The 25,372-nt window shown below is 39.2% G+C and overlaps 1 protein-coding gene across 50 annotated transcripts in view; it reads left to right on the top strand.

The window, feature by feature from the left end:
- DLG2 (discs large MAGUK scaffold protein 2) overlaps positions 1 to 25,372 on the top strand; it is a 1,974,117-nt gene that overhangs the window by 1,214,846 nt on the left and 733,899 nt on the right. For all 50 annotated transcript variants that reach the window (XR_014814818.1, XR_014814817.1, XR_014814819.1 and 47 more), the window contains one exon: positions 18,696 to 18,749. Coding sequence is in view for 44 of the 50 variants with exons in the window: in XM_084975536.1 (XP_084831662.1) it covers positions 18,696 to 18,749 (54 nt within the window). In the remaining 6 variants the exon portion in view is untranslated. The remainder of the gene's footprint in view (positions 1 to 18,695; positions 18,750 to 25,372) is intronic.

Below are 25,372 nucleotides of genomic sequence, written 5' to 3'. Positions count from 1 at the left end.
CATTGGTGAGAAGTAATTAAGGCAGCCGATACCCAGATAGTGTATTGCCCAAAACAGTCTGCAGAAAGAAGGAAGCCAAATATGAAGTTTTTCAAAGTTTCAGTATTTGATTTCACATAACACATCGTGTCCTATAATGATGAGGTGGAGATCAAACCTGCCATCTCAAGCATGTTCTTCTGTTTGACTCAAGAGCCTTGAATATGAGGCAACAATGCAGAATTTCCCTCATCTTTAGCATAAGTGCTAGCCAATGTAAGCTCCTAAATATTTTTTGAATGAATAAATAATGAAAAGCTCTCTCAGGAAGTTCTGTAAATGAGTTCCATTATTGAGGCTGTATGAGCATATCCTTCTAGACAGTCAGTATCTTTAGATGTTAGGAAAATCATAGGCTTTGCTGTTTTATCACTCAAATGAGTAGATATGCTTATAAAAACCGTCTCATAATTAGTAGTTACTTTCATAGAGACTGGCTTGTGTTTCTATTCATTTATTAGTTCATTCACTTTGCTCAGATTTTATTAAGCCCCTACTATGTTCTAGGCCTAGTCCTAGGCACAGGATAAGGACCCAAAGATGCACTTCAACTTCTTTGTGACACAATTACTTTGGAAGAGAGACTGTGTTATGCCTCGTCCAAATGGTACCCAACTGTCTTTTGCTGTATGGTACAAAGTTGATCTTTCTTATGCTGCTTGTCATCATGTTTGGATTTGGTCTAATGTGATTGTTGTGCAGCTTGCCAAGCATTAGTTGAGATATCAAAAGGAATAAATCAGGAGAACCCCTGATGAAAACTATATGAATTCTGCCCACCAGGGATGTTCAAATGGATACCCAGATTGCTCTAACGCCAGATAAAAAGTGTTGAGTGCCTTAAGTACCCATGAATTTCCATAAGAATTAAGAAAAGGGCTGCTAAGCTTCATGGAAGGATACTTCAGCTGAGTTTTGAAGATTAAATGGAATTTTGCTATGCAGTGATGATAGTGGAAGAAGACATTCTAAGTAGAAAAGAATGGTAAACATACTAATTATTTAAATATGGTTCATTTTTCCGTTTGTTCATTCATTCAGTCCACATTTATAAGATACCTTTTATGTATCAGAAAATGTGTAATATGCCTGGGCGAATAGCAGTAAGTACATGAGTTCAGACCCTGCCTTGAGGGTATTTACCTTCAAATGGATGAGACAAACATTAAAAAAGCAATTACATATATACCTCTATTGCACACTTTAATACTTCCTATGAGAGTTGTTTACAGCATTTTTCACAACTACAAATTAATATTTTACATATACATACACAGATACACTTCTATTATCAGAATATTATAGCAACTGTAATTATTTGCAAAGCCACTACAAACAAAAAAACTTATTTTCCCAAATATTTTGTAGTCTTAAAACACATGTTAATTTCTTTAGCAAACAATTAGTACCGCTCACCTGACACATCCTGGGTTTGGCATTTCAGTATAAAAGTGATGATATTGTTGAATACCTACTGTGTGTCATGTACCGTTTAAGCCCTTCCCACATTATTTCACTCAGTTTTGTCAACAACTCTCTGATGGGGGCGCTATCATTTCCATTTTACAAAGTTTATAGAGGTTAACTTCCTCATGGTCACATAGCTAATAAATGGAAAGGTCGGGACTTAAACCTAGGTGTCTGGCTCCAGAGCCCATTTTCTTAGTAGCTTCACTAGGATAAGGAGAAACCATAGAAACCAAAACAACTGCAGCAGCACAGTGTGCTAGGAGCTGTCATTGAGGGATAGACAAACCAAAGTAAATGCACAAGGTGGGAGCGATCCATCTGCTTGGAATGGAGAAGAAAGATGCTCAAAGAAGGCTAAAAGAGAGCTCTTGAGTGGCTTTTAAAATAGTAGTTTATCAAATGAAGGAGATGAGTGTGGCTGCAACAGTAGGTGTAAAGGCACTGGGGCGTGAAGGAACAGTATGGAGTGAGGGGTATTTATTAACTTGCCATAAGTCCTGGTCTTCTTGGGCACTAGGGACAAATGTTAGAAACAACAGTGATGAGAGCTGAGTCATTCATTTACTGTCAGGAATCTGGCAGGTCAATCAGAAAAAAAGAGCTGACTATTCCAGGCCCAGACTAAGGCACTGGAGCCTTAGAAGGGAATCTCCAGGGGACAAAGAGATGACTTTTAGACCTGGTTTTATTACCTTCACTACGTATGGTCTGGCCCATAGGTTAACACCTGTCTGAACCTGGAACTGAGGATGCACACATGGAGAGCAGACAAAGCTCATGTATAAATATAAAAGTGTGAAACAAATGTAGAAAGAGGAAAGAAGATAGGAAACCAAGTGGTCCCCAAGAAAAATGCTGCATGTGATGAGCCTGACAGGACTTCTGGGATGTTGGGAGAGCCTGGACTCTGGCTTCCTGGGTCACTCAGAACTCCCAGTTCCTCATTCCTATCCATCAAGTGCCTAATCTGCTGAGCTTCTTCCCGTTTTAACCTGGTATGTTCCAGTTTTGCCTAAGCTAGTGCAAATGCCTTTCTGTTTCCTGCAACCAGAGAACCTTAACTACAGCAGGTACTGGTTGGTGGTTAGTGGTCCAGAAACTGGATCCATCCTTCCAGGAAAGGACAGAACAAACAACTGGGGGGAAAAAATGTGAGCAAATTGTCAGAGCACACTGGGCTTCAAGGTGAAGTTCCATCCTTTATGACTTAACTGGCATCCCCTTCCACGTACTTCCCTCATACAACCTCACCAAATGACATGCCTTCTCCCTCGTTATTTCAACCCTGATTAACATATGAAGCATAAGAGTAGGAAACCTACTTACACACTGTACTTACGCTTTATTATTTAATCATCACAGTACCAACATGAAATGGCCCCAATATTATTATCTCCATTCCAGATGATCAGCAGGGTTGGGTTTGTTTAAAATTATATACTTGCTAAGGCCAGGAGAGAAACAGGCTTTCTGACCCTAATCCCACCTGCTTTTCTCCTTTGCCCTCGCTGTGGTACTTCGCCATTATTTCTCTTGTGAGGTTTCTCTGCCTTGTATTATAAACATTTGGGGGATTTCTCTTATTTCCACACGACACTGTAAACTCTTTGCAGAGCAAAACCATAGGCTTCCTCTTCCTACATTCTGTAGTCTCAAGTACAGTGCCTTAAATATGATGTTTGCTAAACAGATCATACGGGCTGATTAATCTTTAAAATGTAGGAACTTGGGCAGCAGTGAGATGATGGGGAAATAATCCTTCTTGTCTCAAATACATCCTTGAAACCTGTCTCCTCAGCTCCACCATCCCTTCCACAGACCCTGCATCTGGCCCCTGGATATCAAGTTTGAACCATCTTAAGCTTAGGTCAGCTCTAAATAGGATTTGTTCAGTGATGAGTTTCAGTCCTAGTTCATGGTGTTCCAAGTGTATTTTGTCCTTTCTGGATTCTAAATATTACTTGACTCATCATCCTCAATCATATTGGATTCATTTTTCTCTCTCATTCCTCTTGGCCTCACTTTGCACTTCTGTCTACTAATACCCCAGTTTTTAGTCTATTTCCTTCTGAAGAGTATGAACAAGGCTATTAATGGAATTTCTATTAGGAAAGGACTCAAGATGACACTTAATCTATAGAGATGTTCAACCTAAGGGGGGGAAAAATAACTACATCTGAAGCGACCTGGATAATTGCAATCAGCCTGGAATGAACATTTGCAGACTTCTGGTAAAACGGAATGGAATTGTCACTTTTGTTTTTGAACAAAAGTCGAAAGCTTGCTGTCTTGTTATCTTCTTCTCTTGTACAGTTTGCATTTTCTTTGAGTGCTGGTCTTGTGATTTCTGTGCATAGGCATCTGGTGTCCATGAAAAATTAACGCCAGGTGCAGGGTGCCTTCTCTTTACCTCAGTATTGCTCATTGTAAACTGTTTGTGTTGACTCATCAAAAGGAGATATCAGCACATATATATGTTACTGTACAATAGAGTAAGCCCATCCCCTGCCACTCCCACTTTCCTCACCCACTCAAGAAATTGCAAAAATGAGGCTAAAAACATTTGTGTTACCAAACAGTAAAACAGACAGTTGTTCAAGGTTAATAATAGCACTTCTGTTCCAAGTAACAAAACAAAATTAAATCACACATATATCAAACCCTAGAAAGCTTTAATGGGCTAATACGAGAAAAAATTGTGCTCTTTTAAGCTTCATTTAGGTATTTGTATTTAGCAGAAGCATGACTAAGAACAACGGTGCTTCTAAATTTTGTCTTGTGTAGACACCAGAAAATACACTGTGCTAATGCTTTTACTAGGACTGCTGCTGAGACCACCACCTTGTTTTCTTTTCTTATTTATTTATTTATTTACTTATTTATTTACTTATGTATGTATGTATTTATTTATTTTTGCTGCTCCCATGGCATATGGAAGTTTCCCAGGCCAGGGACTGAATCTGAGCCCTGAGCTGCAGCTGAAACTTGAGCTACCCAGAGATAATGCTGGATCCTTTACCAACAGTGCCATGATGGGAACACCTCTTTATCTTACTATAATTTTCAAAACACTATGAACTAGATTCATTCTCATTATAACTTTTACAGCTGCCTGTCCGCAAGGCAGATTTTAATATCCCATAGTATTTATGAGAACATTGAAGTGGCTGGGATCAGAACTGGTTGATTTAGTAAGGCTAGAATCTCAGCACAGAGCAGTTTTGCTCAGATTCAGAGTTTTAGCTACTTTAAAAATCTAGGTCTGAATCCTTGCTGCGCCACTTGCCATTTTGGGTAAATGTTTAACTTCTCCAGATGTCAGTTTCACCCTCTATAAAATTAGATATGATGCAGATCTTTCGAGGTTGGTTTGTGGTTTAAATGAGATAATGTGTGTTAAACCCTTAGCACAATGACTAAGCAAAGAAAGTGCCCAGTAAGGGTTGTAATTATTAACACTGCTAATTTTTAACATTAGGAATTTATCCTTTTACAAAGTGCATAGGATTTTTTGTTTGTTTTGCATAGCTTTTTTTTTTTTTCTTTTTTGTGTCTGTGATGACACAGACATATTAGTTGAGTTCTCTGAGAAGCAGCATGGAGATGGAGTTGGGAGTACAGTTTATTGGGGAAACATCCATGAAAGATAAAAGCAAGAATTATATTAAGCAGGGAAAGCCTGCAGATCTTATAAAGCCTTGACCAACCCACCAGGGAGCTCTGGAGCAATGACTGTCTATGAGTTTAAGTCCTTTACTGAGCAGAAGTGACTGTTAGGGCTGCCCAGATCAAGGGTGGTCTCTGCTTGAAAGCTGAAGTAGATTTTGAACACTGCACAGGGTTTTTATAGATGATCCCATTTGCTTCCAGAAGGAGCACATGAGATTGACCAAATGGTAATGTATCATCTCCATTTATACATGAACAGGAAGTTTCAGAGACATTAAAGTAATTGACTAAGACCATCCTATAAGTGAAAAGAAATGTCTTAAATCTTAGTCAGATGAGCCAAATCCTAAACTCTTTTTATTACTGTTTTTATGATATTTAAAATTGTCAGTATTAAAATTAGGAATCATCCATTTCTTAATTGCAGTTGGATGTAGCCTTAGAAATGATTGAGGGAGTTAAGAGACCTGACCATGTTCTGCAGTGACACAGCCAGCCCTAGAAGCCTCCTCCTCTGGTGCCAAGTGCAGACTAGGAGGTATTCTTCCTATACGATAAAAGTGTAATGTGCAAATGACTTTGGTCAAGTGCAAGTGAACAAGAGGGTCATGAGACATAAGGTTGCAAACATTATATTCATAAGGAAGTTATCATCTACTTTCTGGCTGGTCTGGAAAATCCTTTATAAAAGGAATACAGGTTCTAGTGTTATAGGATTCTCCTACAGGGAGACAGGACACAGGCTTTTTGTCAGGAAGCAGCATTTATTCATACTGGCACTGGCTCAGAGGATTCATATCCAAAGGCTGAGCCTGGAACGCAGCGGGGCGCCGTCTTATATACCCTCTGTTATTTTTTTCTTTTCTACTTTGGTCCATTTGTCCCCCTTATAAGTACATTCTGTAAATTCTGGTTGGATGGTCTATGCCACAAAGTCGCACATGGATACGGATGATGTCACACTGCCACAAAGTTGTGTATGCGCGCACAGATGCCGATTGTGCACGTTGCCTTCCCTTTGTTCTGAGAGAGCCCCTACCACACTCATGTGTGAGTTTACCATTCCAGCGGACAAAGTGGTCTGCGAGAACAGAGTCAAGTCAGCCCAGGAACCCTCCTTTCACTCTCGAGCTTGTGGCAGAGTCCCACGTACCAGAACACAATCACCTCTCTCCCTTCTTTCTCTTCGTTTCATCCTCCTCTCTTACTGCTCCCCTCTCTCCTCTAGCCCACAGCAACAGACACTGTTCCTTCATCTTTTCTCTGATACACACAATAGCAGCATTATCCTGGGTCCAGGAGGAAGTAAATCGGCAAGCTGAACCCTTGGTTTGCAGAATAACTGAGGTAAGAAAGCCATTGGAAAAGTGAGAAATCCAAAGGAACATCGTCCTTGTCACTCTGGGAAGCTGGGGCAGCTGCAGGGCTAGGAAGTGGTTGGCATTTTGGACCTAGAGATTTGTAAGCTTTTGGCTGTGGAACAAAGAGTTCATTGCCTCGTCAATGACAATATGCAAACACATCTGCAGAATATATATTTGGCACCAGCAAATGCTGGCAGTATTTAGCCAACCTCTATTTTTCTAGTTCCCATTCACTTCTTTTCATCTATTCTTTCTCCATGTCATTCCTCATTGAAAATGATTTCAGGTAGGACATTAACGTTGAAGGAAGTGGGAGAAAGGGAGATTGATAGACGTATAGATGTTTTCAGAATTTAAAACCAGGGCAGTTCTCTATTCTGTTCCTCCCACAACCTAGCCCAGGTGCCATCTTTTAAAAGCAGGTATTGTTGAAACATCCTCCAGAACTACCATGAACATTAGCACATTATCTTTTACTAATGGGGAAACAATAAACCAAACTCATGCCTCCTCTTCTTCTCTCTCCCTAATATCTCCTCCCTCTCTCTCTCTGTCTGTCTTTCTCAATCTCTCTCTCTTACACACATACACACGCACACACATGCACATCAACATTTCAGATGTGAAAGATTTTAAGACTTTCTCCATGGCTGTTATGTTTAAACTTTGAGCATATGATCTAGTATCAAATTACAGTTGGTAGGGGCAAAAATGTAAGCCAATCTTAGAGATTAGGAAACTTTTTCCAGAGTCAAGTCTTACAGAGTACAGAAAAAGGCAAGAATGGAAGAAAGAGCTTGGTGATAATTCTCCTTCATTTTTGGCTCTTCATTATGGAATTCTTTGCCACTAATTGCATGGTCTTGAGGCCAGAAAATTAACTTATTCACAAGAAAAAGTTCATAGGCTCTAAACATGATCATGCAAGATACAGATTACAAAAATGATCATAAATGGATTTTTGAGTGCCTTGTCTAAGACATACAGAACCTCCTTTATCTAGTTCCTTTATCTAGATCCTTTATTTAGTTCATTAGAAGCTTTTCAAAGTTTGACTTAGGTCTTATTTCTGCATGCCTTTCTTAATGTCCTGTCTTGTAACTTTCTGTATCTGTGTGGTAAAAACAGAAATTATCATTATCCAGAAGGAAGCCTTGTAGAACATCCCCGCCTTCTTTCCAGTATTTTCCACCATATCATAATTTATGATGAGTGAAATCAGATCCTTGATGAGACATGGACTCTTAGAGGTCATCCATTTCATTCTTTATTCCTCAAATACAGGAAAACCTGGGGAGGCTCAGTGAATTGGCTTTCCCCCCGAGTTACTGAACTTGCTAGGTCTAAAACTGAGATCTCCCAATTCCCAGTCCAGCCATCTTTATGCCAATCACATAATCCCCTAGCTGGATTGTGGTTATTTCCAAGGAGATAGTGTATATGTGATGTTTGATAGCCACGCAGGACGTACCTGAGATGTCAAGTTGACTCCATTATAAATAACTTAAAACTTTTTTGGCCACACCCCCAGCATGCAGAATTTCCCAGCTCAGGGATTAAACCCAAACCACAGTAGTAACAAGACCTCCAGAAGTGACAATACTGAGGCCTTAACCACTAGGCTGCCAGGAAACTCCTTAAAACATTTTTATATTAAAAATAGATGGTTATGAAGTAAAATATAAGAAAACTCATGAATTTCTTAAAGATAAAACATGAGCTTTCAAATAAATGTCTAGTTTTTGGTGGATCTTTTAGCATGACTTCGCACTCATCTGAAAAGCTTGAGAAATTCTTAGGATGCCATTTTACTTTGTTCACAGTCTTTGAGTCTTTGGCTTTTTCACCAGATCCCATGCTTCCTCCCACCTCTCCAACTTGTAAAACGTACAGTGGGATGGTAAGTTGGAGCTGGGAACATTTCCAGTAGCTACCTTCCTTGCTTCACACAGGATGCTGCTACAGCAAAAAAAAAAAAAATGTGGATTTGGAGTCAAAAAAAAAAGTCATGGCTGCACTCATTTTTAGTCTAGTGACCTTGGGCAAGTTTTGTTACAGGTTCATGCCTCGCTTTTCTTATTTGTGTAATGAGCATAATTGTAGCATGCAACTCATAGGCTTGTCATGAAGAATAGGAAAGAATGAGTATAAAGAACCAGCACCTGGGAGCATACATGACTCTTTCTCTTTATCACTTTCCTTTATTTACATGCCATGGTTCAGAATAGCATGGTCAAGTGCGTGGCAGCTCCAGATATTCTCATCAGATAGCTCCAGACAGTGTAACAAAACAGCTAGTCACCAGAGGGCAGCTTGCAATTACCCTTTTCTACCCATTTCACCTAATCTGTTGCCTCACAGGTTTCTCATTAATCTTATCTCTTATTGCTGTGGCTCCAGTCCCAAGGGTCTAAAATCCCATTAACAAACATCTCTTGAGTACATTGTATGCCCAGCACTGTGAGGAGTGTAGGTGGCTGGCAAAGACAGGAAGTAGGATGAGGGCCCTACCCACATAATGATTACAGTTTCAGCAAGGAGATACCAACATCACCCATGAACCACTGAGCCATCGACATGTATAAGAACAAAAAAATATATATTCATTAAGAATGGCAGATTTTGGAGTTCCTGCTGTGGCACAATGAGTTAGGAATCTGACTGCAGTGGCTCAGGTCCCTGCAGAGTTTGATCCCCAGCCCAGTGCAGTGGGTTAAAGGATCCAGCATTGCCACAGATGCAGCGTAGGTCACAGCTGTGGCTCAGATTCAGTCCCTGGCCCAGGAATTTCCATATGGTGCAAGTGCAGCATAAAATTTAAAAAAAAGAAAGAAAAAAGGAATAATGGCAGCATTCACATAATTTCTTTCCCTTTATTTTTATAGTTCAGTGTGAACTGAAATAGTACAATAATGAATGTTTTTAAATTTGGGAAGGGCAGGATGGACAGATTGAGGCCTACAGTGAGGGCTGAGGAAACATCCCCGGGGAATTTGGGACTTTCGATTGCCCTTGCTGGATGGATGGAGTGTGGTTAGGAAGATAAGAGAGGAGAGCATGATTCATACAGGATGTGGGGAAGGAAGAAGTGTTAAGAAGTAACCTTATGGTTGGCATAAGCAAGGTGTATGCTTGGAGTAGTGAGCATCCTGGACTGATAAAAGCAAAGGAGAAAAGGGGAGAAAACTGAACAGCAATCATTGCTTGATCACCCGCTGTGTGCAAGGCTCTGATCCAGGTACTACACAAGAAGTAGGCCCCACCTCAGCCTGGTGAACTAGGTGTTTGACAGCTTCCTCAGAATTCTGGTACCTAAGTCTGGAAAATACAACTACGCTGCTAATTTTATAGCTCTCTGGTGATTTTGCAAAATGGACCAGATCGTATCCACATGGATCTTTCCAGGAATAGCACCACATGGAGTGGAACAGTGAATTAAGTAGGTACAGTTATTGTGGCATGGGGCACATTGACTAAACCGCATATGAGATTTGAGCTAATGACTCCATTTTTTTTTTGCTCAGTCCTCAGAGAGCATTTGCACAAATGAAGCAGTTAGACTTGTAAATGTTCAATGGGCATCAGTGGGATTTATGGCATCATGGGCTAATAATGGGGAAAAGCAAGGGATTTAGAGTCAGAAGACCTAGGTTTGAATCTCAGCTTTGCTTTTCTCTAGATGTCTGACTTTGGAAAATTCACTCAATCACTCTGAGCTTCTGTTTACTTTTCTGTAGACAAGGGAAAATTCCAATGGTCCCTCTGGGGTTCTGAGAAGAATAGCTAAGGAAACACAGGTAAAAAACTCACCATATTTTCTGGCACACAGTGGACACTGACCAATGAATACCATGAGTTCCTTTCCTCTTCCTGTGGGATTCAAATTATCTGATGTGTGTGAATGCACTTTATAAATTATAAAGCATGGTTTAGGTGGCCAATCTAATATAATCTCTAAGTTTCAGTGACTATCTTCAGACCTGTTTTTGTTGAGTCCTTTATTTTAGCCTTTTATTCTAATTGCAAAGTGGTGTGTGCAGAGAGTGTAGGATGGAGGTCTGAAGAGTCTTCATAACTAACATTTCAAGCAATTTCTATCTGTTGTTTCGAGGAGGATCGATTCCAGAGAAAACTTATAAAGTAAGGAAAACTCTCTTTGGTTCTGGGTATCAACTTTCTGTGCCTCATTCTCCAGGCTGCCCCATCTTTTCTATACTAGGGATAAAGAGGTGCCCAATTGAGTCTAACTAAGGTCATCAGGATAGCCTTCATTTTTTGCAAAATATTACACTACCATCTATTTTAAATACATGGGTTCAGGGAGACATGTTATCACTTGAGTCCAAAGGAAAGAAATATCAATGGTGTGTGATAAAAGATCCATGAAAGAATTTGTATTGACTGGAACAGACCGTTGGATATTTAGCAGATCTTAAGAGGGAACAGAAGCAAATGTTTTGGAGGTGTTAAGTGTTACCCGCTTTGGAACCAGACTGATAGCTTGAACTCTTGGCCCTGTTGTTTCCAGCTGGATGCCCTTGAACAAGTTACTTAACATCTCTGGGCCTCATTTTTCTGTAAAGTTGAGTATAGTATTGTTTTTATTATTAAGAGTGTTCATGTAAGCAGAGTTGAATTGAGTTCAACCAAACATGAATCTGACATTTTTCCCCCTATTTTCTGAGCCACAGTGGTGGTAAGCTATGTTAGTCATCACCTCTGCATTTCATTAAGTGCTAGCGAGAGGAACCAAGGTCTTAGCTTGTTGCAGAATTGCTCCTTTAAGACTTCCCGTCCTGGCCATTAACCTGCACTTAAGCCTTGGCCAGCCACGCCTTGGACACTCAAACTATTCACCTTCACTCACCTGCTATTGCCTCAGTGTCATCACCTGTCAGGGGGGTTGCCCTGTGTCATTTCACGGTAAGGGCAAATCAGGTGACAGCCCAGAACTACTTGGTGCTGCTGTTGGTGATGACTCAGAACTGTGCTGGATCGACCTGCACCAACCTGGTCGGTCTTAGGAGAGGAGATGTGAAAAGGCCAAGAAAATCTAGGAAAGCAAAAGATAACCACAGTAATAAATAATATAACCTTATTTCTACAGAGCACCTCTCTTTCACTTCCCATGCATTATTTCCCTTGCTAACTTCTCGGGAAATAGGTTAACTGGAAAATAGCATTGTCCCATTTTTTAAGTGGAGTTTTGAAAGAGATTAAGGGACCTAGAAAACCTCTGAGAATTAGGGAATTGAATCCGAGTCTATAAGGTGAGAAATTTCTCTTCAGACTGGGAAAGAGAAACTTGCAAATTTCAGTGAGGAAAATAGCTGTATTCTTTTCTGCCTTACCTGGAAAGATCAGGAGAGGGAATCGGGAGATATTGGTAGTTACCTGCATGGATTCTGCAGCTAAAAAGGCCTGGGTTTGACACCTCGTTGTTTTACTTCCTAGATTTGTGACGTTAGGCAAGTCATTTAGCCATTTTGAGCCTTCCCTTCTTTTTTTTCTTCCTTTTCTAAAAAATAATTTTCCATAGGACCTCTTGAGAAGTAAATTCATTGATGTATCAAGTATTTATCACAGCCCCTGGAACATAATCGTCGTTCACCAAATGCTTGATATATTTCATTATTATTATTGTTGTTGTTATCCTGTCTTCTGTTTTGATACTAAAGTATTATGAGTTCTGGGGCATGCTGCTTCCTTTCTCTGTCTCCATTCCATATCTGTAAAATGAAAGAGTAGAATTAAATGATTCTTCAGGCCCCAGCTTCAAAGTTTTATGATTCTAGAGTGGATTTGTTCTTCCTATTTTGTTCCCTCCCCTCTCATATAACCATCGGTATCTTTAATTAGTTATTCATCAAAGATTTTCTTTGGAACTTAATCAAAAACATCCTGACTCAGTCAGCTCCAGTGTGCCTGTGCTTAAATTTCTCCTAAATCATGGCTCCTGCAAGCCTGTTCACAGGATGCCCTAGGAAGAAGAAGGTTCTGGAACCATCCTATATCAGCTGGCCTCTGAGTTGTTGTTGAACTGTCAAAACTAGAATCCAAAGAGTTTGGTAAAGTTTGACTCTGTTCTGGAAGCAGTAAAGAGTGATTGTCAAGCTCATGGACTGTGGGTGGAGGGGGAGGGATAACAGGATTTGGGGAGTCACAGATACACATTACTATATGTAAAACACATAAACAACAAGGACCTATTGTATAGCACAGAGAACGGTGCTCAATATCTTATAATAAACTATAATGGAAAATAATCTAAAAAATCTGTATGTGTGTATGTATAACTGAATCACATTGCTGTACACCTGAAACTAACCCAGCACTGTAAATTAACTTTACCTCAATTTTAAAAAGCGGTGAGAAAAATTTTAAATAAAATTATGTAGTTTAAGAAGATCATGGACTCTGAACAAGACTGTCAGACAGTTTGGGTTTAAGGATGGTCTGTTTACCAGATATATGACTTTGGAAAAGTTGCCTAATTAGGGTCTCAATGGGTTGTGTGAAGATTAAATGCATTAACTGATAACCACAAGTGCTGTATAAGTGCTTGCCTTTATTATTATCCATCCCAGTGTTAATAAGTCAGAAGATCTAGGAGTAGTGGGTCATGGCACCATGAGATTCTAGGTAGCAATGATTTTCAGCCAGTGACGATGCTCAACCAGGCAACAGCAGGCCCTTCAAGTGGATAAATACTGGCATGTCCTTCAAACAGGAATGGGACCAGGCTGACAACTCTGGATGTGTGGCTCCATTCCACAGATTGTGGGAAAGAAGGTGGAGGAGGAGAAAGGGCTCAGTCCAGCAGAGAACTAGAGGCAATAAATTGAGGCAGAAGTCCACCCCCCAACTGGAACGAACACAACACTGGAAACTACTTACATTTTTAAATTCCAAGAATGGGCCAACATGATGGAGGGTTAGGGAGAAAACCTCATACAAAATAAAGCTATCCTGGATTCAATCTTTAGCATACCAATTCAGTACTTAATTGTAGATATCTCATTGCAGACCTGATTGAGTACGTGGTAATAAGCCTCATGCTCTGCTTCCCTGGTTAGGACTGGGGCATATCTGATTAGGGCTCATCTTGATGACAGCCGTCTGTGAGAATAATGAAGCTAAAGAACTGTTAGTATGCTGTCTTGTGGCAGCCAGTCTAAGCCAGCTAATATTTATCCCGAGGTTCTGGGATCTCCACCTCTTTCAGTGAAATCACAGGCACACACAAATGAACTCATCTAAAAACTTTCAGTGGCTTCTGCTTTGTTTTCAGTTGTCATGCCACGCCGTAGATGGAGCCTGTGGTACTTCTTGCTTATTCTGTAGTACTTTAAGGCCTAGGAGATAAGCCAGAGATGCTAGGCCCCTCAAACAGCTCACACACATGTTATTCTTGCCATATTTTACCTCCTGTTTAATTTGGCCTACTGACAACCACTTGCCTTCCACTTGCAAGTTCAAGGCCAGTTGAAATCCCTGCACAATTTGTAGCCTCATTAATGTTATTATTCAGTCCCAGCTGTACAGATCACTTGACTATGTAGGTTTCCCTCCTTTTTTACATGTCTTCTTAAAAGTTTAGATAGAGTCCTGGATTTAGTCTTTTGACCTTCCCACTGGTTGGTCTACACTCGTCAGACCTAAGCCTCCCCAAGTGTTTTCTTTGGCTGACTGGCTGCTGTATCACCCCTGCCAATTCCTTGCTTGAAGAGGCTTCCTCTGGCTTGGTGACCCCCTGCCCCTTTGTATCAGAGGTATTTCACAGGCCTGGCACTTAAAAAATATCAAGAAGTAACCACATTCATTGGAATTAATGAACTTTGAAAATTTGCATTCATTATATAAGATTCTTTTTAGGCACATTCTCTTGGTGGCAAGCAACAGAAGATTAGTTTTTCTTCTACTAACACATAGTTATTGATGTAGTATAAGAATATTTGGGTATCCCGTGGAACCTAAAGACAGGAAGGTAGCAGGAATTCATGAATAACTTGATCTCATAATTTAAATCATATTAGTATTCTCTCTACTTGCTTCTGGCAACTCTATGATTAACTTTATTCTTCCCTCTTGCTGTAAACTGACTTTCTCCATATGGAGAATGCAATATAAAAGGCAAACCATTTACATTTATAGTTTGGGTTACCCAAGGGAGATTAATTTTCTTAAGTCTTTAAAATTTCAAAAAGGCTTGCCTATATTTACATACCTTTAAGCTTCTGATTAAAGAGTGTGTGTATGTTTTTTTTTTTTTTTTAATATTTGTTACTGAAATCTCTTTCCAGCTAATAGAAATGAGCATGTTGAAGGTGGATGCTGGAATCTGCTAAGTCATCCATTTAATTTATGGGTTCAATTTAATAGGGTATCCATTATGGACAGAGGAGCTGTGTATGACAAAGCAGTGTGAAGTGTGGAGATGAAGCTTAGAGGAAAGCATCAAAGGATCTGGGGAACTGGTTTTAAGACTTAGAGGCCAAACTCTATCAAACTAGCCATGGACTCACATGATCTCAAAAGTGAGAAGAGAAACAGGAGTCAGGCTGAGCCACCAGAAGATTACTTTCATGGGTCATGCCTGGAGTTCTCCTGCACTCTGCTACTACTGCTTGGTGCTTTTATTCTTTGCTATTATGTGCCACTGAGTACCTAAAAGAATCCAAGAAACTTCTGTGAAAATGATCTGGGGGGCCTTTGAGGGTCCTGGAGCAGAGCAATGGGGGATCTTCAGAGAGCGGCATAGTAGGATTTTTTTTTCCATTTATAATGATTTTTATTTTTTCCATTATAAGTGGTTTACAGTGTTCTGTCAATTTTCTACTGTACAGCAAGGTGATCCAGTTACACATACATGTATACATTCTTTTTTCTTACATTATCATGCTCCATCATAAGTGACTAGACATAGTTCCCGGGCTATACAGCAGGATCTCATTCAGAAGAGCCCACCATGCCATCTCCTTGGCACTTACATCAAGGGAGTTGCCAATGTTAGAAGTATGTGATGTATGTTTGTGTTTACACAATCCACACACGTATTTGTCCATACATTTTTAGTGACATTTATAGATATAGACATTAACTGTGCTTCTGGATCTTTTTAGCACAAAGAAGGAGCAATGATGTTTCCCCATAACCTAGACTGTACTTCAAGATTCACAGCATTTACATCCTGCATTTATGAAATAATTGATTATTATTTCATAACACTGAATAACTAAGTATTAGTGACTGGTTTAAGGAAAGAAGGTGATAGTGGATATTGGAAAATTTATCACAGTTTTATTGGTAACATAATTTGGGGATTATCTTAGAAATGTTCTCCAAAGCTTACAAAGAGGTGTTACTTTACTTTATGCTATGCTTTATACCTGCATTTAATCAAAAACTTCTAAGAATGGACTGAGCTCCTTTTATGTACCCAGGTGCTGTGAAGAATTCTGGGAAAGTGTACAATCTTTGTCATTTTTTAAACAGAGAGACTAATTGAAAAGACCATATTTATATACAGGAAATGGAAAATGGCAACACATACAAAAGTGATAAATGGCATTATATAGGAAATGGGATTGTGTATAAAATTTATTTCCAGATTACATTAATGCAATTTATAGGAGGGAAGACAAAAGTAAGATGAATCGAAAGTTCCAAGTCAAATCAATGCATATTTACCGATCCAAGTTTAATAGATAATAAGGAGAACACCAAGTGTTAGGTATGATATTCAAGGATTTAAAACACAAATCTTTTGGGAGTCCTGAGAACCAACTAGAAAACATAGAAGAAATACCATCAAAACTAAAAGGCAAACAACAATAAAAACCATTAGGGAATCACCAGGTTGCTTTCAGCATCTAACAGGCAAGACCCTAAGGCATCTCTGACCTTCAGGGTGGTCTTTGCTCTGCCTGAGTATTACTTGCTGCTCTAGCTAAGGATCTCAGATCACTGACCTGTGATGCAGACAACTAGGTAATGGAATCATAGAGCAGCTTAGTGTAGAAAAAAGTAGATGCTAAGGTCTGAAAGTTCAATATGAAATTTCAGCTCTCATTTTCTGTGAGCCTCAGTTTTCTCAACATAGCAATAGTGACAGTAAGGCCACGTCAATATGGTTGTGACAATTAAATGAGAATATATTTGCACATTCTTATAAATGGGCAAGTAATATGCATTTAATAAATTATAATTTACATGATCTAATTAATCTGTTCTCTTTAGTACAACTAACATAGCATTGAGATCCCCGGGACATAAACAGTTCACAAGCCACCATCCAATAATGTATCATTATAGTAATCCATCTTTAGGGGCACTAACTAATAATAATAGTATATAACATTGATTCTGAAATTTATGTTTACAAAGCATGTTCAAATATGTCAACTCATTTATTCTTCAAAACGACCTTTCTGAAAAGGTGATTATTTCTGTTTCCATTCTGCAAAGAAAGACAACAAGGCAGAAAGGGTTAGGGGACTTGCCCCCAGATCACATTGCCAAGAAGTAGCTGCCCCCAAGTCATATAATTAGAAAGCTGTTAAATCAAACTTGAGCCCACTCTTCTGACTCTAAACCTCATGTTCTCCTCCTTATACCACGGGCCTCTTATAAGCACTGTTTCTTTTCATGGAGAAAGTTTCATGAAGCTTTCTGTTTCATGGAGACAATTCCATGAAAACTGTCTTTCTCCAAAGCTCCTAGTTATTCACAAAGTCCTTGCTATTAGGAATTAACAAATAAACCATGGTATTTGTTAATTGACCCACTATGTAGATGTGTAGAACGGGGTCACGTTTTCAATGCCCAGTGTCTTTAGTTACAACCTGAAATTTTGTTCTGTAAAATCTACTAGATTGCCATTTGTTTTATAAATTGATGAGGATTCCATAGGCACAGACTGGCATTAAAAAGCTGTTAACTGTCTTAATTCCAGAGGGCACAGCTAATGAAATGTCCCCAACGTTGAGCACTTGCACAAACCACCATGTCGTATAGGACAGCTCCCGATTAATCATGATGAGGCCATTTCCTCTATCTAAATGAAATCTGCAATCTGGGAAGAAGATTAAAGATCCTTCGGGGGATGAAGGAAAAGTTGCTGTGAAAATTCTAGAAACTGGAAAATAAAGATAGATCTACTCAATATGCATGAAGTCAGATTGGTCGATGCAAATAGATTTCAATCTCTTATTTTCTAATGACTTGGCTTGTAGCACTCCTATATCAGTTTTACACAGATTTCTGTTCAACTTTAAAAGGAATGGCTGCGGTTTGCACAAAAAAAAAAATTTTGAAAAGAAGTTGAGCATATCTAATATGGTTTTCTGCCATCTTTGACTAATTTTTAATTTTCTATCTAAGGATTTCTAAAGAATAAGATCAGAGGTGCATAAGTGACAGTGAAAAGATATGACACGACATGCATAATAGGTAAATGTATATAAGATGTTGATAAGTGAACTCTTCTATTTTGCATTGAATACAACATACTTTCAAAAGCCAGGGTAAAGAAAAGATTTATACTGTTTTAAGTTTAATTTTGCTTCCATGAATGAGAAATCTAATTTCTTTTTTTCATTTATTTTTTATTTTTTACAGCTGCACCTACAGCTTATGGAAGTTCCTGGACCAGGGACTGAATCTGAGCCACAGCTGCAACCTATGCACAGCTGTGGCAACATCAGATCCTTTTAACCCACTGTGCCTGGCCAGGGATCGAACCTGCACCTCCACTGCAATGACCTGAGCTGCTGCAGTTGGATTCTTAACCAACTGCACCACAGCGGAAACTCCAAAATCAAATTTCTTTAGCACAGCCATTTCATAAAGAAATTTTAACTCGGCACCAAATTTATTAGAAGTCCTTGCCTCTCACACTGCACAAATCTTCACTTACCTTTACATTCTGTTGCTTATTTCATTTAATTATGCGGTCATTATAGCCAACAAATATTTGAAGGGAAGAGGGTGGGGGGAACTCAGAGCTACTTCATTTATCCCCCAACACCTAACTTGTACCTATGTTGGTTCTCCTGAAACACTGTTGAGCTTTTGGTTAAATAAGTTAACAGATCCTATCTCAGAATAGGCTACTTGTTATTTAATTTTTTTCTACTTCTCTTTTTTTTTTAGGCCAGCCCTGCTCCTATAATTGTCAACACAGATACTTTGGACACGATTCCTTATGTAAGTAGCATTTTTATTAAGACTATCTTTAAAAATGGTGGTAGAACTTAATCAGCTGAATTTAAAATTTAATACGACATCAGTTTTACCCAATTCAGACGATCTCATGAAGAGATGTGTAGAATGAGTTTTGTGAGTTGTCTTTTGATATTTGCTAACTCTCCTCTCAGTCATGCAGATATGTTCCTCTTTCATTTGCTATTTTGTAAAGCACAAGGGCCTAGCATGAGGAAAAAAAACAGCTAATTGTGATCAAATAATGTTAGTTTCTTAGGTGGTCCACTGAAGAGAGTTTGAACTGTTCATAGAAGAAACGAACAAACTTCTTTGGGTTTCATAGTAAAGCAATACTCAAATCAATGTCTGTGATAGCATCTAGAACATGATCAGTGATCAGTAAATGATGGATTTTTCTGGGCTTCCAAAAAGAATTGGAGCAAAACTTTTGTGAGGATAAATTCTGTATTTAATGAGATGTGTGGTTTCATAAAAGCATGGAGCATAAGGTAATAGAAATAGGCAGATTAGTAAAGCTTGAAATTGGGTATCTGAAATTCAACCACTGTGATGGCCAAAATTCTTGGCAGCAGAATCTGGCCGGGCAGGGGTGACTGGAGAGTGGTACTAGGCCTCAATGTGGATGAATGGTTGCTTCATGGAGGTCCAGCAAGGCTTTGTGAGTGGCCCTATCTGATGGCCCTAGGGTAATGATTTAGCAAGATGGGACAGGCGCAGATGCATGCAGACAGAAGGTTGGAAGAAAGGAGCAGGGCTATAATGGATGAGAACAAATACACCTCTGGTCTTTGATTAGATGAATACTGACAAAATGCTTGGTGAATTTGGCTATTCTCAGTCGTTAGACCCCAACCACAAATGTCTATAAGGACCAAGCAGATCACAAACAAATGGAGCAGGAGGCGTGGGGAGAGTGGGGAATAGAGAGCACGTGACCTTACACAGGGGGCAGCTGCCTCTTGCTCCAGTGGGTTGGTACCAAAAGGAAATGGGATCAAGTGCTGCCAGATCATTCAGTGTTTTTGAGAAAAGTCAGAAATTTGAATTTGTATACGGTTTTTAAATACAGGCAGCTAATTCTCAAAAGTTCAACACTGTGTGTGCCAAAAAAAGAATGTCTAGTCAAAAGGCTGCCCTTTGGGAGACACCTGCCTCAGAAGAACCAGAGGGCCTGAGTGGGTTCCGCAAGCGAGGACTCAGCCACAGGGGAATGGAATGCCAGAACTGGAATACAAGGTTGGGACTTGATGACAGGGACAAGTGATTAAAACTGGGACACAAGGTCAGGACAAGAATAACAGCAAGCTTGACTTAATGCTGAATCACTTGAACTACTGAACTAGGGCTTCTTAAATCTTTCTGAACAAGAGTCGTTTGGGGTGAGACTGGAAATGGGGTTAAGGTAACTGGTGGGAGTCAAGTGGCCCCAGCTGTGGAAAATAAAGGACTGTTAGAAGGAAGCAAAGCAGTTATTAAAGACAGATAGGGCTCACTCTTCTGCCATTCACTCTTCCTACCTTCCTTTATTTATCAAATATTTATATGGGGATTACTGTACATATACCTGACACTTAGCAAATATTACCTTATTTAATCCTCATTAAAACCTTGTGAGATAGGTCCTATTAATTTCTCCATTTTATAGATGAGGAAACTGAGTCACAAAGAGGTTAAGTAACTTTCTCAAAATTGCACAGTAACATGCAGGGCCAAGAATGAACCTAGATATCCTGGTTGTGGTTTGAGATCTGATTGAACTCTGACATTGCTACTGTTTGTGTTTTCTCCTTCCCTCCTTCATTTTCTGCCTCTCAGCTTAATAACAAAGTTGACTTATTTATTCCTTGGCAACAAACATGTAGCTTCAGGTAGAAGACAGCTTGTCCTAAAGACTTGAATACTCTTGGGGCAGGGATCCATGTATGTATCAAGGAGTTCTCCATCTTTAATATAGTAAATCTCTTTACTATATCATTGGCATCATCTAAAGCAGATGAGCAGTGCTTTGAAGAAGCAGACATGGTGCACAGAAGCTTGATTGTATGGGTAGGACCCCTCACTTGTGCCAGAGCTCTATTATTTCAAAGCTTTCTATGAGAGTTCTCATGACTTTACTTCCAGATGCCCTCCTGTACAAATACTTTATTAATAAGACTCTAAGGAGTTTGAAGAGACATGCTCGATTGATATTCAGGCTAATTAGCTAATAAAATCAGCCATGTATAACAAATTTATCAAATTGCTCTCATTCTCTTAAATATCAGTTTTATATCTGATTTTGAGCTCTTCAAAGGGATTTTTTTAAATTATCTTTAATTTTTTATACTAAAAGAGAACTCTCTTTGAGCTACCTTAAGCGTAGGATCTGAGAGATTTGCTGAGTGTGGTAAAAACATCCCAGTTCTCATGGCAGTGTGTTGTTGAACAATTCATTTAATCTTTCTGGACCTAAGCTGATCTATAAGACACTAATTATAATATCTACGTCAGAGGTGATAGTGAAGATCTGATTAGATGATATGTGACACTGTGCTTTGTTAACTTCTGTTTAATAGGGATTTGTTATTTAATAAGCACTTAGGAAGTAACATATGCTAGACTCCAAGAGAATGTTAAATATTAACATCTTCCCCCCTGTAGAAGAAACAGAGTATTTACTGAAAAAATGGCAGATTTAGCACACAACCATTCATGTAGATGTATGTGCTTTGGGTCCTGACATAGGACTAACCCTCCTTTTTGTTCCTGACTCACTGGGTGACCTTGAACAAATCATTGTTCCTTTTGCAGTCAATTTTCTCATTCTCTGGTGTTCTATACTTTGTTTTCCTCTTTTCTGTCTCATGTTCTAGTTGTTCACATAATTTCAGCTCTATTTAATGAAAAAACAATTTCAGATTTCCCCAGAGCATTTCAGTCACGTTACATGAGAACATTTCCTCCTTTAAAAGATTACCTAAATGACAGGTCTTAACTCACTAAAATCCTCCTCAAAAATAATTTCATTACAAGTAAATATTTGCCAGTTATCAAATTTGGTTTTAAAAATACATGGTCCTTGTGGAAATGATTCCTTGGAATACATGCAAATGGCAATTGACTAAAGGGAGGAACTCTTTGGTCAAAGGAAAGTGTAAAGTAACTGTCATGTAAAGGTACAAAAGATATATAAAGAGTTTTCTGCTTTTTTTTTTTTTCTTTTAAGAAAAGTAAATTAGGGGATGATTGAGATCTTGAAGTATCTGCCATTAACAAAGGGGTCACTGGGTTTCTTGAACATAAATGCTTCAAAGAAACTCATTCTTGTACAAAGTCGTGATGCTTTAGGGTTGAGTGGGACCTTACCTGTGGCATGGTCCAGACTCTCATGCAAAGCAGGAATCCCCAAAGGAAGATTAAAATCACTGAGGAAAAACAAGGATAGAAAAAGAAAAATCCTCATTTCAATACCTTGTTCCATCTTTGTCTTTTTCCCCATATCCCACATTGAATATGGTTTTATGACAGATATTGAAAATGCTCTATTCTACGAGAGTTCAGAGTGAGTAGCACTTGCATGTGCTCCGTAAGCCCAGCTCCCTGGGGCTGACTTAGTGAAAAGGCAGTATGCTCCTCTCTGGGTGCTCTGCAGCCAACTGGCCCGAGGGCCTCTCCTCCTGACACACCTCTTCCTTCAGCAGGGCCCTAGGAATTCTGTACTGAACACCAGCCAAATAAATCCCATTCTTTCTGCTTTAGAAAAATACGGTTAGATTCTAAAATGCCTTTTCTCTCCACCCTTCTCTAGCTTTCATTTCCTAGTGGTTACGTTTTGACCTGTTTTCTGGAAATATGCTGTAGGAAGTGGTATACTCAAGAATCCATGAGTTTTAAATCTTGTTAAGTAACTTGGGCTTCGATGAATGCAAACTTCTCATTTTGCAGATACAGATATTCTAGCTCAACTAGCAAATGGGAGAGCTTGGTCTCCCATTTACTGTTACTCCACATAATGGTCAATTTTTGGTGTGTAACCAACAACCACAAACCAGTAGCATATAACAATAAGCATTTATTTCTTCCATGAGTGTTTGCTGGTCAGCTGGGCCAGCTCCTTCAGGCTGGAGATTATTACGTTGGCAGGGGCATTTCTGTTTCACGTATTTTATCCTGGGTTCCAGCGGGTGGGACTTTACTACCCATTTTCTTTGTGATGACTGATACACAAAAGGACAAGCCCTGGCACAAGCACAGTTGCAGCCTCAGCTCACGTGACATCCACCAACACTCCAGTTCCCAAGGCAAGTCATATGTCCAAGTTCAAAGTGGAGGAAGGAGTGAATATTTGCTAAACAAGAAACTGATGTACCACACCAAAATCATAAGTAAAAGTTCTAAGAATCTGTATATGTCTCATTAGAAGAAAAAGTAGGTACAAAAGACAGAATCTTACACTTGAAAAATATTAGTAGGCATAAACAAAGTGTCAAAGGAACCTGATTCAACTGATGGGGCAGTGGGTGTCTACATTATTAAGGATGTCTAACAAAGGGAGTTCCCACTGTGACACAGAGGGTTAAGAACTCAGCATTGTCTTTGCATGGCACAGGTTCAATCCTCAGCCAGGCAAAGTGGGTTAAGGATTTGGCATTGCCTTAGTGGCATAGATCACAGATGTGGCCCAGGAACTTCCATATGCTGCAGGTGTGGCCAAAAAAAGAAAAGAAAAAAAAAGATGTCTAAGAGAAATACTGAAAAATAAAAGGCAGCAAGTATTGGCAGTATGATGATTTTACTTTTCTGTGAGCCTTTGCTATATGAAACTTTGTTTCTAAGGACAGAAATAATAGTGGAGAAAAAGAAATTTGTTCCAGAAATTCCAGGACTGTGTCTCAGAAAAATCTCCCCAGGAAGTGAGGGAGCGAGAGAGAAGGTAAGAAGAGAGAATAAAAGGAAGAGATAGGTTATAAAAATATTGAGAGTCCTTAATAGTATCACCCATTATATTTGACTGCCAATAAGATCCTTTATCTAAAAGCTATTTGAAAACCATCATAATATCCTTATAGTATTATCAGTGAGATTTTTATAGAGACCTTTAAATGTGAAAGGTCACTGGATGCAGATACAAGCTATGATTTTTGGGCAGAAGACAAGAAAGTGGTTTAAAAGGGATAAAGTGGCCCAAGGAAAGGCTGGCAATGTGAGTGAATATTGGTGAGAAGAGAGGGGGAATGAGAGAAAATAAAAAATGATGTGGGTTCAGGGACATAGAGAAGCAATCAAATTAGCAGGGAGGTTCATCTGGGAGCCAAAGAATGGGCCTGAGACTAACAGGTGTTGTTAAGCAAGGTTTAAATGGCATTTCTGATTGATTCCAGCAGCAGAAATCTGAGAGTAAGTGCTCTCTGAGGAGGAAGTTGCCATATTGCGGAAATGGGATGACCAAGTACTTGGTCGTAAAGCTGGACAGTTAGGCATTAATTTCTTTGAGTCATTTTGTGCAATAACAGACCCTCATGACTTAGGCTACTATTCACTTTTAATTGGAAGGTTTTCCAGAATTATCCATGAAGAGCGAGAAAGCAGAATTGTTTATTTCTTTGAACTATTCTGGCTGTGATTAATAATGGCCAGATATTTTGGAAGAATTTGCTGATTTTCATACATTTATTTCTCAGCAAACAAAATTGTTTCTTTTTTGTCACTTTCCCCGTGAACACTGTTAGGACTGCGTTGTTGATATTTTTGTCTTTTGGATCTGTAGTAGTATCCAGAAATGAAAAATCCTTACCTGCCAGAAAACAGCTTAATGTTGGCTTAACTATGCCCATGAGGCAATAGGAATTTAGCAATAGAGGCAAGGCTATCAGTATTTGTTCCACGGTCAAACCTAGCCAGCTAAATCCATTTCTCAACTGCCACAATCAGCAGATCCCTTACTTTCCCACTTGTTATTTTGCTCGCAAAGGCAAGAGGTGGAACATCATAATGCTTCTCAAATGTTAGTATGCATAGGAATCACCTGGAGATCTTAAACATGCAGATTCTGATTTTGTAGGTATGGGAATGGGGCCTAAGCATCTTCATTTCTAAGCTTCCAGTGAGGCTGAAGCTCAACTGTGTACCACAATTGCGTCTTATGAGACTAGGCTTTGAATTCAGAAACAACTGGGTTCTAAGCCCTCCTCTGCCAGTTATTACTTACCTACGTTTTATCTAATAAGTCGTATTATCCATCTAAACTTCTGTTCTCTTATTTATAAAATGAAAATAATAATATTTGCCTTGCAGGGGTGGTTATGAAAATTCTGTCTTAGTATGTAGAAGGTGCTTAATAAATATTCATCATAAGATGTGATGTGGGGTACCTTTTATAAAACAGCATGCCTTTGACTTAATCTTGAACTGTTGAGCCAAGAACGCAGCAGTCAGCTAGTTCAGATGTAGGGCAAGAGCAGTTATGTAGGTGCACGGGCCTAGGTAACTACATCTTGATCTACATCTAGATCTTTGCTCTTGAAAGGTGGCGCATTGACTAGCAGCTCATTATTATTATTACCTGGGAGCTTGAGAACCTGGAATCTAAGTTCCCACTACAGACCTATTAAATCAGAGATTGAGTT

Source organism: Sus scrofa, chromosome 9, assembly GCF_054392235.1.
Source record: "Sus scrofa isolate SSC_HxYL_T2T_F1_AM1 chromosome 9, Sscrofa_HxYL_maternal_Yorkshire_Landrace_v2.0, whole genome shotgun sequence".
NCBI lineage: Eukaryota > Metazoa > Chordata > Mammalia > Artiodactyla > Suidae > Sus > Sus scrofa.
This window is presented reverse-complemented; position numbering and strand designations above follow the sequence as displayed.